Source organism: Odocoileus virginianus, chromosome 12, assembly GCF_023699985.2.
Source record: "Odocoileus virginianus isolate 20LAN1187 ecotype Illinois chromosome 12, Ovbor_1.2, whole genome shotgun sequence".
Classification (NCBI taxonomy): domain Eukaryota; kingdom Metazoa; phylum Chordata; class Mammalia; order Artiodactyla; family Cervidae; genus Odocoileus; species Odocoileus virginianus.
Window position 1 is genome coordinate 6,670,770 of NC_069685.1, and position 16,316 is coordinate 6,687,085.

Genomic DNA, 16,316 nt, shown 5'->3' on the forward strand with positions numbered 1-16,316 from the left:
CTTAGTATTTGTTATTTGTATATTTTCAGGCATGGTGTGGAATGGGGAACAATTATTGATTAGATGAAAATTTTCATACTTTAAGGAAGTTGGGGGGAAGAAAATTTCTTTAAGTAAATTTCTTTAAAATTAATTAAAGAATGTTAGATGTTAAATTAATTAAGAATGTTTTCCATGTGTTAGTATGATATTTATAGAGATTAAGAGGATACTAATCGTTTGGCAAATTTCTCTTTAAATTGCATCCTCACTTGGTGTTAATAAGAAAGTGTTGTTCAAAAGTTATTTTATGAAAGTATAAGGCTTCTTTTTATGTTTACTAATTTTGCTTACTTAAGATGATGAACTTTAGACCAAAAGTTGCAACTTTTATGTAACATCTGAATATTAGACCAATTAAAATTCTCAGAAGAAATAATTGAGTGAATTAATTTGCTTTTCATATTATGGGTTTCTCAAAAACTCTGTTCAGAAAAATTGGTGGAAATAATTTTAAAAATATTAAATGTACACACACATGCACACATACATATAGTTGAAAAGAACCAGAGTCAGTAATAGTTAAAGCAGTAAAATTAGATTTTATTCAGGAACTCTTGTAATAGGGAGAAAAATCCTGAGTATAGAGCTTAGCTCAACTCTGAATACAAGGAGAAGTCTCGGTTTTATAGCTAGGGAGCAGAGTAGGAGCGGGGAAGGTCTTCAATGAATGGAAAATTAACAAGAGGAGCAATCTGGGATGGCCAGATTCTAGTTAACCAAACTTTAACAGGACTCTTGCTGAAGGCAGGCCGGGCTGATTTGATATCATCCATGGAACAGTGGGAAATGAGGAACTGCTCAAATGTCTGGCAAGGACAGAGGGCCTAGTTGAGACAGAAGTTCAGAGGAACCTTAATAAAGTTTGGTTAAGGAGAGAGTCTTTGTCAATACAAACAAAAATACAGTTGTACTGCTTTTAAATTTGTTGTTTCTGCTTCCTTGGTGGTTTTTTATATAGGTATGTTCAATTTTTTGTTATTTATTCTTTTGGTTTTTTGTAGTGGGTTTATTTTAAGCTTTCTGTGAATGGAATAGTAAGATTTACAAGTCAATTCCATTTGAAAATCTTTAATTTGTCTGTGTAATCACATAGTTGCCTTTTAAAACAGTGAATAAATAAAGCTTACCCTTATGTGTGTGATAAAATTTTCCTTCTTTCTCATGATTCACAAGCCTTTGTAGTTCAATACCTCCTTATGCTTGATTCTGCTTACTTACTATTTTTATTGCTCATCACTCCTAGAAATGCTTTAATCTTGTTGCTTTACCAGATAACTCAGTATCTTGGATTTTCTTTCACCATCTTTCTTATACATCGTGTCTTACACAGATCTTCTTAAATTTCTTCTGCATGGTGTCTCCCCTTGCTCTTAATCTTGCTCTTTTCTTTCTTGCAAATGAGTAATCATTAATGAGGGCCAAACTTAAATGTCAGCACCTTCTTGGTACCTTCAAGTGTTTCTAGGCACAGTTAATGTATTTTCTGTATACTGCCAGTAGTATCTAAATTTTACTTTGAATTACTTGAAGTCTTTAAAGCATTCTCAGAGGGCACATAGAAGCCATGAACAAATAAAAAAATGTATTTCCTGGGATAGGAAGATTCAACATCATAAAGTTATAATAGCTTTTCTTTAGGTTTAAAGAAATTTCTTTATTTTATATAAATTTCATTAGGTTATTTTATAAAGCTAATGAAATCCCAAGGAAATGCCAGTTAATCATTTTTCTTTTGGAGGGGAAAAAACAGGGTAAGGTAATTATTAAGGAACATTAAGATGAAATAACCAAGTAAAAATATGTAAGAAGATTCTGTAAAGAGCAACTAGAAGGAACCAAGTCTACCGAGTACTAAACTACATTACCAAATGTCAGTAATTTAAAAAATGCAGTATTGACACATGAAGAGATAGGCTGACCAGGGGATTAGAAGAGAAAGTCCAGAAATAAACAAAATTCCATATAAGTCTTCCGTATATTGTAAAGGATACGTCTCAAATCACCAGGGAAAACTTAAACTATCCATGAATAGTGTTGGGACAATAGAGGATTCATCTATGGAGGAAAAAAGTTGGAATATGAAGAAATTTAACACAAGGATCAATTAAATGGACAGTGATGCAGATGGCGGGAGGAAGCATAAAGGTACTAGAAGAAAAGACATAATTCTTCTGTGGCCTTTTGTGTAAGAATTTTCTCAATATAATTTAGAATCTAGAACCATTCAAGAAAAAAAGACTATTTTTTTTTTAAAAACTACATTAAATCTTGCAAAATCCTTGTGACCAAAGAACAAACAATACCATAGGCAAAGTCAAAAAGGCAGACGACAAATTGAGATAACTATTTAGGACCAGAGCAAAGATAGCATTCCTTTTAAATAAACTTCTCCTAGAAATATAGAGGGAATGACAGCCTAATAGGAAAATGGACAAAAGACATGATCAAACAACCCATGGGAAACTGAGTAAAAAGTACTTTAGGTTTATGAAAAGATGCTCAACCTACTCCTTGTAAGGGACTGCAAATTACGAGAGAGTTCACCAAGGTATATTAAATGACAAAAGAAAGTGTGAAACAGTGTGTGTAGTGGATATTAGTGAGTTAAACAGGTGGGCAAGTGAGAATTTGTATTTGTGTCTATATGCACAAAAATATTCTGGAAAGATACATGCGAAATTAATAACTGATTGCCTGATTTTGGGGGAATAGTGCAGGTGAGGACCAGTGGTGGGAGGGAGATTTCTAGGCTATCTACTCTTTTATATTTGAATCATGTGAATTGTAGAGGAGGAGAAATTCTTCCTGGACTCTCTTTAAGATTCCTGACTGGACCTGAAAATGAACAGATTTTAGAGAGAAAAGCATATGAATTTATTTAATATATTTAACATCAAGTGGGTGTTTTCATGAGGAAGTGAAGACCCAAAGAAACAATTAAGTCTGAGCATTTTTATATTAGATTTGACGAAGGGTGGAAGTCATGGATAAACATGGGAGGACAAAGTGTATAATGACAGTACCCTGGGGGAAAACCGTCAGGGACTGTCCATTCAGATTCTTCTCAGCATCCCTCTTTTGAAGAGATGAGGATGTGCTTTTTCCTTTGGGTTTTACCTAGCTCTCACGTAAGAAGCTTCAGGGAGAAGGGAGTGATTCGAGAGTCCTTATGACCTGCTTCAGGGGAGGATGAAGAGGGCAGAATCTTTCTTACACACACTGTTTCTCAAATTCCTTCATCTTAAAAGATAGTATGCCAGTGTGCCGTATTTTGGGACAGTGTGTTGTGACTCAGTTAAAATATACTACCTACTTTAAAAAAGTTTTTGAGCACATTACATGATGAGTATATAGTGCTTATTACATATGTGACTTGTTTTCCTCACGGGATTGTTGCTCTTTGTTATTGATCATATAATGTTGTTTTGGTAACTAATTCTTTCAGGTGGTTTTCTTAGAATGGGCTAGGCTTTATACTTGATATCCCTCTAGTCAGGTTGTATTAGGGTAGCATTTAAGTGCTTAGGTTTGACCAGAATGTTTAGATTTTTATCCAGGGTACTTTGTGTAAAATAGATTAGTAAATATGTATAAGCTTATAAATACTTGTAATTTGCTTTTAAGTATTATGTCTTATGCCATTATTGTTGTAAGCTGTTGTATCAGAGTCTTTATAAAAGATTTCCTGTTGTGTGGTTGTGATCATTTTGAGTTATGCTTGCTAATATCGCATATGGGAAGATTCAGCTATTTTTGAAGGAAAATATATCTCATTTATCAGCTGTGGAAAGGTTGGTAACTTAAGAACTAGAAGTTAGCATATCATATACAGCTGTTATTCCGAAGGAAAATAACATCCAATAAAAACGATGAATTTGCTTACAAAAAGAAAGCTAATTCCTAAACATTTTTAACATTTAAAACAACCTAAATTTTATAGGTAAAATTTTTTAATACATAGGTTAGTAATGCTAATCTCTTGATATATTGCATGCATCTTTTATCTCCTAATTAGTAAATTTGTCTATTAAGTTGAAAGTAATGGCTAAAGAAACATTATAGTTATTAGCTCATGAGTATCTTTAACTAGTAGCTTATAGTAGTGATTTCCAAACATGGCAAACAGCTATAGATTAGCTATCAAATGATTGTGAAGATTAATGGCTAGTCTTTTAGTGAAGTAATTTAGAACAATATCTGGTAGTTAATTAGGAATTATCCATCACAAATACTTTTAGGAAAACAGTATCAAAAAAGATAACAACAGTGATAATTACTCAGTTGCCATTTAGGTTTTCAATTACTGGAGTAAATTAAAAGAGGTTTAAAAATCAACTTCAAAAATTTAAAATGCATTTCTAATATTCATATTTGCAAAAAAAAATCATGAATAAACAAGTTGGTTTGCTTAGGGAAGACAAAGCACTGTTTTAGAACAGGTTTGACTACAGATCTGTTCATCACAGAAGGAAATACATTCCTGTGGCACATTAAGTATGCCTTTATGAAACTGTACTTTGCGTTGAATTGCAATGTGTTTTATATAAACCATCCCTAACCCTAACATTTAATGTTAAATGTTATTTCTTAACATCTTTTCAAATGGTGAGTTCAAAGTTTCTCTCCTCGGCATGAATATAGTTAGAATGTAAGAAAGAAATACATTGCAGAGACATATGTATTATATTTCACCTTTAGAATGAATGGTCTCTTAGCAAATGATTGAAAGATAGTCGTGGGAAGTTGTAACTTAAGTGAATACTCTTTAGTTTAGAGCAACATGAAAAGTCTCTCTTTAAGAGAGCGTTTGTGATAGCAAAAATATGTATCTTCTGTTGGCCCTGAAGGGGACATGGAAATCTAAGAGGAATCCTTCAAATTGTTTATAAATTTACAAGGAACGTCACTGCATAGAGCATTGCAGTGGGCTACAGGTGTTATGAAAGTTTTGTTTCTCTGTTACCACTATGTTAGTAATCTTAATAAAAGCATTAACACTAAAAGTGAATGAATTTTTTTCAGAACTCTTATTCATACATTTTTTCTGTTAAGTTTTTATCCTTTTCTGCTGTATTTGCTGTGTGCTCAGTCACGTAGTCATGTCTGACTCTGCGACCCCATGGCCTGTAGCCTACGAGACTCCTCTGTCCATGGAATTCTCCAGGCAAGAGTACTGGAGCGGGTTGCTATTTCCTTCTCCAGGGGATCTTCCTGACCCAGGGATTGAGCACCCATCTCTTGTGCCTCCTGCATTGGCAGGTGGATTCTTTACTACTATGCCACCTGGGAAGTCCATTTGTATCCTATTACCAAATTAAAAATATATAGTAGTATTTAGATGTAATCACATAGATCAGATATTAAGTTTTCGATATGTCCATTAAATTCCTGTTGTATACCATTTTAAGATGATGACTAACATTTGTTGTAAAAATATATTGAGCAAGTATAATCATAGCAATTTGAAATTTTTCCATACTGTTTTAACATACCGAATGGGTTTTATAGTGGAAGTAATGTAGGTTCTAACTTTTCAGTCTCAAATCTGTTTTATTTTTTCTTCAAAACAATGCTTTTTAGTATAGGAACGTACTTGTTTTGAAATGGATGACAGCTTTTTACTGTTAAGTTTCTTTTGTAGCAGTTGAACTAGGGGATTAGTTGAACTAGGGGATAGCAGTTCCTCCTCACATTAGGAGTGTAGCTATTGGTCTTAACGTAGGATGAAAATGTAGGATATCCTTACTGTACAGTGTCTCAGTTTGTTAGTTGAGTTAAGCTGGCAAGTTACACACTAACAGTGAATGTATTTTGTGTTGAAACTCAACATAATGCCATAAAAGGATTTTGCAAAAATACAAAAGTACACAGGATAGAGGGAAGAAGAATGGGGTAAATAACAGTCAAGTTTAGAGTCTATGGATCAGCTGGGTAAGTTGTATTAATTTAGGTTTGGGGTAAGTAAGTCATAAGCTTAGTATGGGAAAAGCCAAAAATCAACTTCATTTTCATTAAAAAAAAAAAAAAAAAAAGATTTCTCAGAACTGGCTCCCTCAACTGTTTGAAGCTAAAGATTAGTGGTTGTATGTGCTGCAAGCAAAAACCATAGAAAAGATTGAGGAGTTTTGATTTTGACATCTTGATACCTTCCCCACTCTATGCTATTGGTAAGCAACCCCACCCTATTCTGGGAGACTTTTAGGGAGGGTAACACAGAGGATCACCAGTCTTCCTTCATATTAGCAAAATGGGAAGGGTGATTAGGAGACTATGTGTTTGATGCGGAGGGTGACACTTTCATCCCCCGATCCCCACGTGGTTCCTAGAATATCTAGTTCCTAGAATATCGGCACCAGACCCTTACCTTGCAAGCAGGACCGAGAGGATACAGCTTTGGGTTGTCTGTGTGCCTTCCTATATTAGGCCCCACCCAGATCATTCTGTGGTAAAGGTAAAAGTTGTTACCCACTGTGGTTTGTAATAAGTTAAAAAGCTTTTTAACCCCTTGGCCTTTAGCCCCCCACCTTGTATTAATCATGAGGAAAGAACCAAGTTATACAAGAAAGTTAAGGGAAGCTCTCACATACGAGATAGAAACAAAGCAGATTAAGTGGTGAAAGGCAATTCAGAGAAAACAGATAATATAAAGAGAAGAAACAAGAAGAAAAACAGTTAAGGTGCTCGGACAAATGAGTAGATTCTAATATGAAACTAGAATTGAATCCTATTCTATTTGATATTAATAATAGATGAAGAACCACGACAGCACCTATTGAAAATTAATGATAGCTGTAATAATGGTGAGCACATACATAGCTGTTTTGTATATTGTATCAGTTTAAGCATTTTACATACAAAAACTCATTTAATCTCTCAATGACTACATGCTAATAATGTGTTATTATTACTATACTGTTAAGGAAGTAGTTAACAATAAAACCTCTTGCCAATGCAAAAATATCCTCTCCTTAAAATGTAGAAGAGAATTTGTTGTTGTTGTTGTTCAGTTGCTAAGTCATGTCTGATTCTTTGCGACCCCATGGACTGCAGCATGCCAGGCTTCCCTGTAGAAAAGAAGGTAACATTATTATTACTGAAACAAAAAAGCATTAAATTAGAATATGATGTGTGTATATCATAGGCCATCCACTAAAGAGATTACAAAGGAAAAAATAAATTTCATTCTTTTATATGGCCAGATATAATCCATTCCATACATGTTCTTGTTTTTATTAAAAAAAAAATAAATTCTTGTGTATTTTTGACAAACTGGAGGTTACGTCTTGGAGGCAAGCACATATGCTTAAACTCTTACAGAGACAAAAGTGAGTGAAGTAAAGTCACTCAGTCGTGTCTGACTCTTTGAGACCCCGTGGACTGTAGCCCGCCAGGCTCCTCTGTCCACGGGATTCTCCAGGCAAGAATACTGGAGTAGGTTGCTATTTCCTTCTCCAGGGGATTTTCCCAACCCAGGGATTGAACCTGAGTGTCTGCAGGCAGACACTTTATCCTCTGAGACACCAGGGAAGCCATCATTCTTTTCTTTTTTTAAAAAAATTTATTTATTTATTTTTCCTTTATTTTCACTAGGTGGAGGCTAATCACTCTACAATATTGAAGTGGGTTTTGTCATACATTGACTTGAATCAGCCATGGAGTTACATGTATTCTTGATGTTTGAGAGAAATGGCTTCAATGCCCCCCGGAAAGACATCCTAGGGATAGGAAACTAGCAAGAGGCTTATTATCTTATTTTATTATTATCTTATCTTCTTCTTATTATTTTATTATCTGAAACTCTTGTTTCAGATAATATTGATATTTGTGTAACTTTCTTTCTCACTTTCTCTGTTCAAACATCTCCAGAGACCTTCCCCAGTTACCCTAGTAAGTTGGGAGTAAGTGAGGTTTAAATATATCTCCAGGTACCAGAGGAAATATTTCCAACTTCCAAGTTTTCTATATGAAAAACCAAAGGGGAGAGAGGGAATTTCCTTTCCCTATTGGCACCAGAGAAAATTTAAAATATGAAGTTTGTATTTAACCTTCTTAGGAGAAATATGAGCAGCAGGGAAGTGAAGTGACTAGTGCAGAGTCACGTAAGAGAAGTGGAAACATGTTCAACAGTTAGATGAGGTGCTTTCCCAGATAATAGAACCAAAAGACAAAGGAGATGGAAAATTGGGAAATGATAAGAAGAGTAAAGGACCAGTCAGTGCATTGTCAAAGAGTAAAAATCCTGGGGAGTGAGAACAGGGGAAAGAGAGGGGACGAGGATATAAATTAAGTTATTCAAGAAAGATTTTCAGAACCAAAGGATATTCGTTAGTAGGTTGGAAGGGCCCAGTGGGTATTTAGCACCATGGGTCAAAATAGACCCGTGCCAAGAATCGTTGTGCGAATTTCAAAGCATTAGGAACAAAGAGAAGACTTCATAAAATTTCATGAAAAAGAACAAAGTAAGTAAAAATAAGTCATATGAGGGTTCACGAATCAGAAATACCTCTCAGACTTCCCAACAATAAACACAGAAGAAGAAAATCAAAAAGTACCTTTCTTATTCTGAAGGTAGATGTTTTCCAACCTATGATTTTAACTGACCTTCAAGTGTGAAGGTAGAATAAGTTTACTCTTAGGTCTTAAAAATTTCAAGCGGGCAGTGGAGGATATACTGCACCAAAAGGGGAGAGCAGAACAAAGAAGATACGGGCTGTGAGGAACAGGAGAGAGATGAAGGGATCTCCAGGATTTCAGTGAAGGGAGGTCTCAGGATGGCAGCGTTGTAGTAGCCATGTGTAGTCCATCTGAACCGGAATAGTTTGACTTAAGATCCAATTATAGGGGGAGCTCTTATTACTGAGATGCCAGATGCCTTTGTAAGATCTTTTTAAAGCCTGAGGACCAATTATGCACAGGAGGTGGGCCCATGTTCTCATGACTACTTGTCTTGACAGTGTGGTGAATAGTTCTGTTCCCTCTAGTCCTGCTGCCTGCATCACCCAAAGAATCTCACTTCGCCCCTCAAACATGGGATCTGTTGTGCTCTGCTTCTGAGAGTAGAATTGTAAGCTTAGAATTGGCAAATGTAAAAGAGTTTTTTTCTTGGACCTTATTTATGCCAAATACCCACTACCTGGCCCCCACTAGCCCTCAGAGATCTTTTATCCTTTGTATTTCCCAGTGTTTCCTAATGACCTTGCCTGTAGACCTAAATAGTCTTAATATATCCTCTTAGAGAAGCCAGAACCCGCTCTGGTACACAGATCCTGTGTAGCTTGTCTTCTCCCGGGAGCCGTTAGTTAACTCTGGGAATGTTGGCCTTTCTTTTAGTTGGCTAGGCTTATGCTGTAATTAGTATCTCAAACTGAACATTCTAGGTATGTTTACTACATAGGTAGTAAAACTATTAAAGTAGGGAACAATGAATAGAAATACACGGATCGTGATTTCCTCTTGTTGGGAGTGGTGAGGTGCAGAGTACAACTGGGGTTGGGCTCATAGTGGAATTGTGAGGTATGTTCTGCTCCTTGACATGGGTATAGGTACACGGGGCTAAAAAAATTATTCTTTAACCATACTTGTAGATTGTATATATTCATATTTATTGATACATTTTATAATAATTTAAAAAATCCTCAATTTGAGTAAAGTCAAACCCATGATTATCCAAAACTAAACTCATTCTGTAATACTGTTGTGTTATACATTATTATGTATTAACATGTCAGGACAAACATTATATCATGGATATCAGAATAAAATTCAAAGTCTTTTACACAGTTTATGATTCTCTGTAATCCTAAAGCAGTGGCTCCATTTCTTACCTTATCGTCTGCAGTTCTCTGTCCGGTGCTTTCTTACTGTTCCTGAAACATACCAAACTTACTTTGGCTCCAAGGCCTTTGTATTTGTTCTTCCTGAGCAAAGAGCCTGAAACTCTTTCGATATTTGTGTAACTTTCTTTCTCACTTTCTCTGTTCAAACATCTCCAGAGACCTTCCCCAGTTAGCCTAGTAAAGCATACCCTCCCACCTAGATTTTCTTCTTCAGTTATTCTGCCCCTCCTCCTTTTTCTTAAAATTGTCTTATTATTACTTGACATTATCTTGTATGTTCATATGTTTATTTTTCATCTTTTCCATTAGAACATAGGCACCATGAACACTGTATTGTTCACCACACAGTGTCTGGCTTGCTGTAGATAATTCAGTAAATTTTTCTCAGATGAATAAATGAGGAATTCATCAATTAAAATTAAGAACTTAGTTCAAAGATGATATCAGCCTTCTGGGCATAGAAGAAATTAACATTTTGTTAATGTTATTATGCCATTTTACTCTTTAGTGTTGAATATAGCACTTTTTCCGTGGAAAAAAACTTAGACAGCATATTAAAAAGCAGAGACATTACTTTGTCAACAAAGGTCTGTGTCGTCAAGGCTATGGTTTTTCCAGTAGTCATGTATGGATGTGAAAGTTGGACTATAAACAAAACTGAGCGCCGAAGAATTGATGCTTTTGAACTGTGGTGTTGGAGAAGACTCTTGAGAGTCCCTTGGCCTGCAAGGACATCTAACCAGTCCATCCTAAAGGAGATCAGTCCTGGGTGTTCATTGGCATGCATGGCAATCCACTGCAGTATTCTTGCCTGGAGAATCCCTGGACAGAGGAACCTGGTGGTCTACAGTCCATGGTGGTCGCAAAGAGTTGGCTATGACTGAGCGACTTAACATTTTCACTGTACCACTTTATGGCAAGACTGTACTGTATATGTCATATGTAAAGGCTAGTTAATAGCTATAGAAGAAACTATGTACATTGTGCATTATTTATAGTTTTGTTTGCACTATATGCACCTGTGTACATACTTGCATTCACAGGCCTTCAAAAAGGTCTGTGGATCTTTGGGCATGAAAAATCATCTTTTCTTCTTTTTTATCTGTCATCATCCTACCATACTAGGGTTCAATAAAGGTTTGTTGACTACAAGGTTCAATTTACTATGTTTATTATAATAATATAGGTTACATAAACACTTCTAGCATTGATTAAACTCTAATTATGCCTATACCTTCTGCCTGTATTTACTTTTTTGGGTGATGTTCTCATTGAAACTTGCTAGTGGCAGTCACATAGTGGTGGCTGTGAAAGTGAAGTCGCTCCGTTGTGTCCAACTCTTTGCAACCTCATGGACTGTAGCCTACCAGGCTCCTCTGTTCATGGGATTTCCCAGGCAAGAATACCAGAGTGGGTTGCCGTTTCCTTCTCCAGGGGATCTTCCCGACCCAGGGATCGAACCCGGGTCTCCTGCATTGCGGGCAGACACTTTACCCTCTGAGCCACCAGGGAAGATTCCAATGGTGGCTATAATATAATAATATTTGATGAAATAAAATCAATAACCTTTGACATTAAAATCATAGCACTCTCTTTTATACTTAAACCTTGAAATTTTTCCATTTAGTTGGGCAAAAGGCTAATAAGCATGATGTGGGTATGTTCACAGAGCTGAGTATTTACTAATCTCTTATATACAGCTCTACAAGTGGATGGATGAATTGCTTGGATGAATTAACTGGAACTTTCAGACCATTTATGATCAGTTCAGCTTTGAAAATTATGGTTAATCTTTGGGGAATGGTTTTATCTTTTTATTTCATTGCTAAAAGAATTTATACTCTTTACCTTAGTATGAGGTTTTTTTCATAGCTGAATAAATGCAGAGAGTGCAGCTATAACACATAATATATATAGTATTTAAGTATATAATTTGTATCATATATGAAATGAACATAACTGATGTTTTTGATCTCTGCTGAGGATAAATCATGGGAAAATGGGTTTTCATTGCTTTTTAAACAACATATTACATAGTACACAAAGCACTTTCCAGTGGTTCATACTTAGATCCTGGTACAAGTTATACAGGTTAGTAGAATAATGTACTGTTTTCCTATACATATGTCTTAAAAATATAATCTAAATAACTGTGTTCTTGTTATTTGATGCCATACTACCTGTTAGCATTGATTAGGTATAATTTTTTTGATGATTTAGATTTTTGTGTTTGACATCTTTTATCTTATCACTTGATAAGATATTATAGGAAAATTGTCTGTTGCATCATATAAACCATGTGTTGGAAAAATTGAGCATTTAAATTTAATGTTTTGTTTGCTCTGTTCATTTGTTTATTTTTTTGTGTGTGTATTTTGACTCCTTGTATATTTTTCATCTAGGTCACTTTTGAAATACACAAAGAAAACCTTGCCAATATATTAAGGGAACACCAGGGAAAAGTTGATGAAGAAATAGGGCAGTGTTCTTCAAATCCAGTTCGAGCAATCTCTGGCATTAGCAGGGAAGTTAATGTTTCAGTAGGATCCCAACAATCAGATACAAAGGATTCTCCTGTGTCTTCTGATATCACTAGAAATAGTGATGAAAAGTCAAGTATTGGGCAGACAAGTTCAGTAGAATCTGCATCCAACACTGAACTGCAAATTCCTGATACATCTAATGAAGAAAGGACAACTGGGCCAGAAAATCAGGAGTTATTGGATGAAGTCCCTCTGGAAGAAACACTGATAAATGAAACAGTTAATGTAGATGATTTAGAAAGATCTTCTGACATAACAGAAGCTGCGACCATTTCCTCTGATTCTTTTACAACTGGCAAAGATACAGTGACTGTCAATGAAGTAACTGCTTCCATCAGTTCTCCTTCAGAAGAAGATGCTTCAGAGGTGCCAGAATTATTAGATAAGTCCATAGTAGAGGAAGAAGATGATGATGATTATGTAGAACTGAAGGTAGAATGTAGTCCTGTTGAGGAAGCCAGTCTTCCCACAGAGCGCCAACATAATAGTTTGTCTCCAGGTGCTTCTGAAGCCAGTGAGAGAGTGAATGTGTTTAGTAATGACCATAAATTATTTCAAGAGGAAGAAACTGCAAGTAAGAAACAAACTGACACTGAAACTCAAAATCCTAAAGATTCTGGAGTCTTGTCTATGACAGCATCAGGGGCTTCAGCTACCTCACCAGATGCGCCTGCTTCCCAAGCAGCTGTACATTCGGACATTGGTCATGTGCTGGAGGAACGGGAGAAAACTAGCTTCACTGGAGAAACCAAACTCAATAGTGACTCTCGTGGTAATATCTTTGAGTCTCCTGCTGCCTCTGAGCGTAAGATTGCCAAGTTGGATGTTTCCAGTGTTGCTACAGATACTGAGAGACTGGAATTGAAGGCCAGTGCAAACGTGGAAGCGTCTCAGCCTCCTCAGCCTGTGCTTGAGGTGATTATATTTATTATCTCCTTGAAATATGTTTGCATTGAGTTGAAATTGAACAAGTGTGTATACTTACATTTTATTTTATTTTAAAGTTGGTTGATAACCTGTTTGCAATTACATAAATGCAGTGAATATGAAGATTTTATTTCTTATCTTTTTAGCAGGGTTTGATTTTTAGTGTGAGTTTGTTAAATGGCAGCTTTTATTGTTAGTTTCACTACAGTATCATTAAAAGTTACTACTTTCAAGTTTCAGTGTTAGCCTATTTTTAGCTTTTATAAAGCAAACATTGGAAATACTTTCCTTTTACCCTTTATTTGATGACCCCAGTCATAGTTAGGACATTAGTTTTTCTGCTACCTTCCTGCAGAACCACCTGCTTTGTATAATTTTATGTACAAAATATGCAGTTTAAAATTGTTCCTTGAGGTCTGTTTGTGAGCAGCAGGAGCCTTTGTGAAATTCAGTGGCATAGGTTTCTTCTTGACCAGTATCTCAGAGGGATCCATGACACCACTGTGGTTGCATGTTGTCATTTCCCACTTGATTCAACTCTTACTGCTCTCCTGTCTTCCTTTTTTATTGGTTTGGTCTTCATTCTATTGTCTTTAGTTTTGTTTTTTTCTTAATCCTAGCTAATTTATAATCCAGATACAGCCTTTCTTTTATGTCAGTACTGAAAATCCAAAACTTGTTGATTCATTTATAAAATGCTGTATTAACTGGTGCTAACACTAACATGGTTCCAGGCCAGTTACTGCTAAATGGTGCTAGTTTAGCATTTTTTTTGTAACTTTGCTTTAAATGTATCATTGTTATTATTCATTAATAATTTTTCTCTGATTTGGTTCCTTAGTGTCTTGAAATGTGAGTATTTGTTAGGTGAATTGCTTAGACTCTATTAGATATTAATGTCTTCTTTTGCAGTTGAACTTCCTTTATTACACTTTTTAACTTTCTCTATTAGATGTCAAGGCAACAGGAGCAGCCAGGGCAAGGAACAGCACCCGACACAGTTAATGGACAAAGGAGGGATTCCAGGTCTATGTTCCGTATTCCTGAGTTCAGATGGTCTCAAATGCATCAGCGTTTGCTCACTGATCTATTATTTTCAATAGAAACAGACATACAGATGTGGAGAAGGTTTGTCCATTTATTTATCATAGAAGATGTATGTAAATTTTAGTCTTTGTTTTCAAAGAAGTTTATTTAGTTAACATTCTGTAGTTAACTATAGTCATTTGGTTAAAAAGTAGGATATAAATTATTTCTGTGGTAGGGTTTTATTGAATTAATGTTTATTCTCTTACAAAAGTGAGGTATTGTATTTAGAGTATGAAAATTTGAAAATTGGAGATTTTTTTTTAAAGTATTTGCTGAAGATTTTCTGTGACATATTTTATATCATATAATTTGCCTGAATGTAGGTCTACCAAATGCATTTATTACTAGAAGAAAGTAAAAAAATGGGATTTAGGTGAAACATCTAGTTTTCCAATGTATTTTTACTATAAAAAGTCTGTGTATTTTAGAGTATCCTCCGTTGTGTGATTTATGATTTTTAAAAGTGCCTGATTTGTTTATTGTTAGTTGTATTCTACTCTTACTCTGTTTAAAAACATTTCATGGCATTATCTAAGAAAAAGTTACTAGAAAATTCATTTTTAATAGCACATGTAGTGCCATTTACCTCTCAGTTTTTGTGGCTTCAAATTTTGCTCCTAATTTAGGGTAATTTGATTCAACTTTTATATTAAGTCTAAGATCAGTAGTATTTATTGTTCAGAACTGAAAAAGGGCACAGATAGTAACCACTGACAGGGAATGGTCTACATATTCTGAGGAAGTATACACCCCCAAAATGCCTGCTGCATCATTATAGTTCCTCAGCTTTCAAGATGAAGCAAAGAAAGCACCCTCTTATCCTCCCTTCCCTCAAGTAGGCAAATGTGATTTCTTTTCTTTAGCATTATGAGTAAACATCATTTATCTTTGGACAGCCATTCAACAAAGACAGTTATGGACTTCGTGAATAGCAGTGATAATGTCATCTTTGTACACAACACAGTTCATCTCATCTCTCAAGTGATGGACAATATGGTCATGGCTTGTGGGGGTATACTGCCGTTGCTTTCAGCTGCTACATCCGCTACAGTAAGGACTTAACTACTAAGTAAAATTGGTGTGAAAACATGACTTCTCTGTTCTTATTGATTAAAACTTAAATGTGGTGGTTACTATACATCATAGGTTCTGTCATTCAAAAACAGCAGAATCCGTTATATTACTTGAAAGGACCTTAGAATCTGTCCCAGGAATGAAGGCACTAAAGAATCTTTAATTATCAGGGATGAATTAGTTAGTGAGTAACGTGACTGACAGTTTTTCACCTGTATGTATGCTTTCTTTTAGATGAAATGATAAGGAAATTCCTCTGTTGAACTAGATTTATTTATGAAAGCCAAACTTTTTATAAAATTTAGAAGTTTGGGGAATGTATCTCATAAAATTCGATTTTTATCAGAATATATATATATATAAATGTCAAAATTTATTCCTTACAGCATGAGCTGGAGAATATTGAACCTACTCAAGGGCTTTCGATAGAAGCCTCTGTAGCATTTTTGCAGAGATTAATTAGCCTTGTGGATGTACTTATATTTGCAAGTTCTCTTGGCTTCTCTGAAATTGAAGCTGAAAAAAATATGTCATCTGGAGGAATTTTGCGGCAGAGTCTCCGACTAGGTGAGCTGTTAAAACCCCAATACTTAGGAATTTGCTTAAATTTTCAGTAATACAGACATATTAAATTGAATATTTTCTTTCCCCTGTTGGTGGGAAGATATGTGCTAGGCAATTTGTCTTATGATACTTTTTAACTTCCAAAGAGTAAAGGACTGTGTATGCATTGGCTATAGTAGTACTTGTAAGGGTGGATCGAGGAGGAGGATATGTTTTGAAAATTCTACAAAGTTGATTCTGA

General features: G+C 35.3%; 1 protein-coding gene across 5 annotated transcripts in view; it reads left to right on the forward strand.

The window, feature by feature from the left end:
* Positions 1-16,316, forward strand: part of LRBA (LPS responsive beige-like anchor protein) — a 720,084-nt gene that overhangs the window by 148,643 nt on the left and 555,125 nt on the right. For all 5 annotated transcript variants that reach the window (XM_070474768.1, XM_070474770.1, XM_070474771.1 and 2 more), the window contains exons 23-26: positions 12,281-13,336; positions 14,301-14,476; positions 15,334-15,487; positions 15,898-16,078. In XM_070474768.1, the coding sequence (XP_070330869.1) occupies positions 12,281-13,336; positions 14,301-14,476; positions 15,334-15,487; positions 15,898-16,078 (1,567 nt within the window). The remainder of the gene's footprint in view (positions 1-12,280; positions 13,337-14,300; positions 14,477-15,333; positions 15,488-15,897; positions 16,079-16,316) is intronic.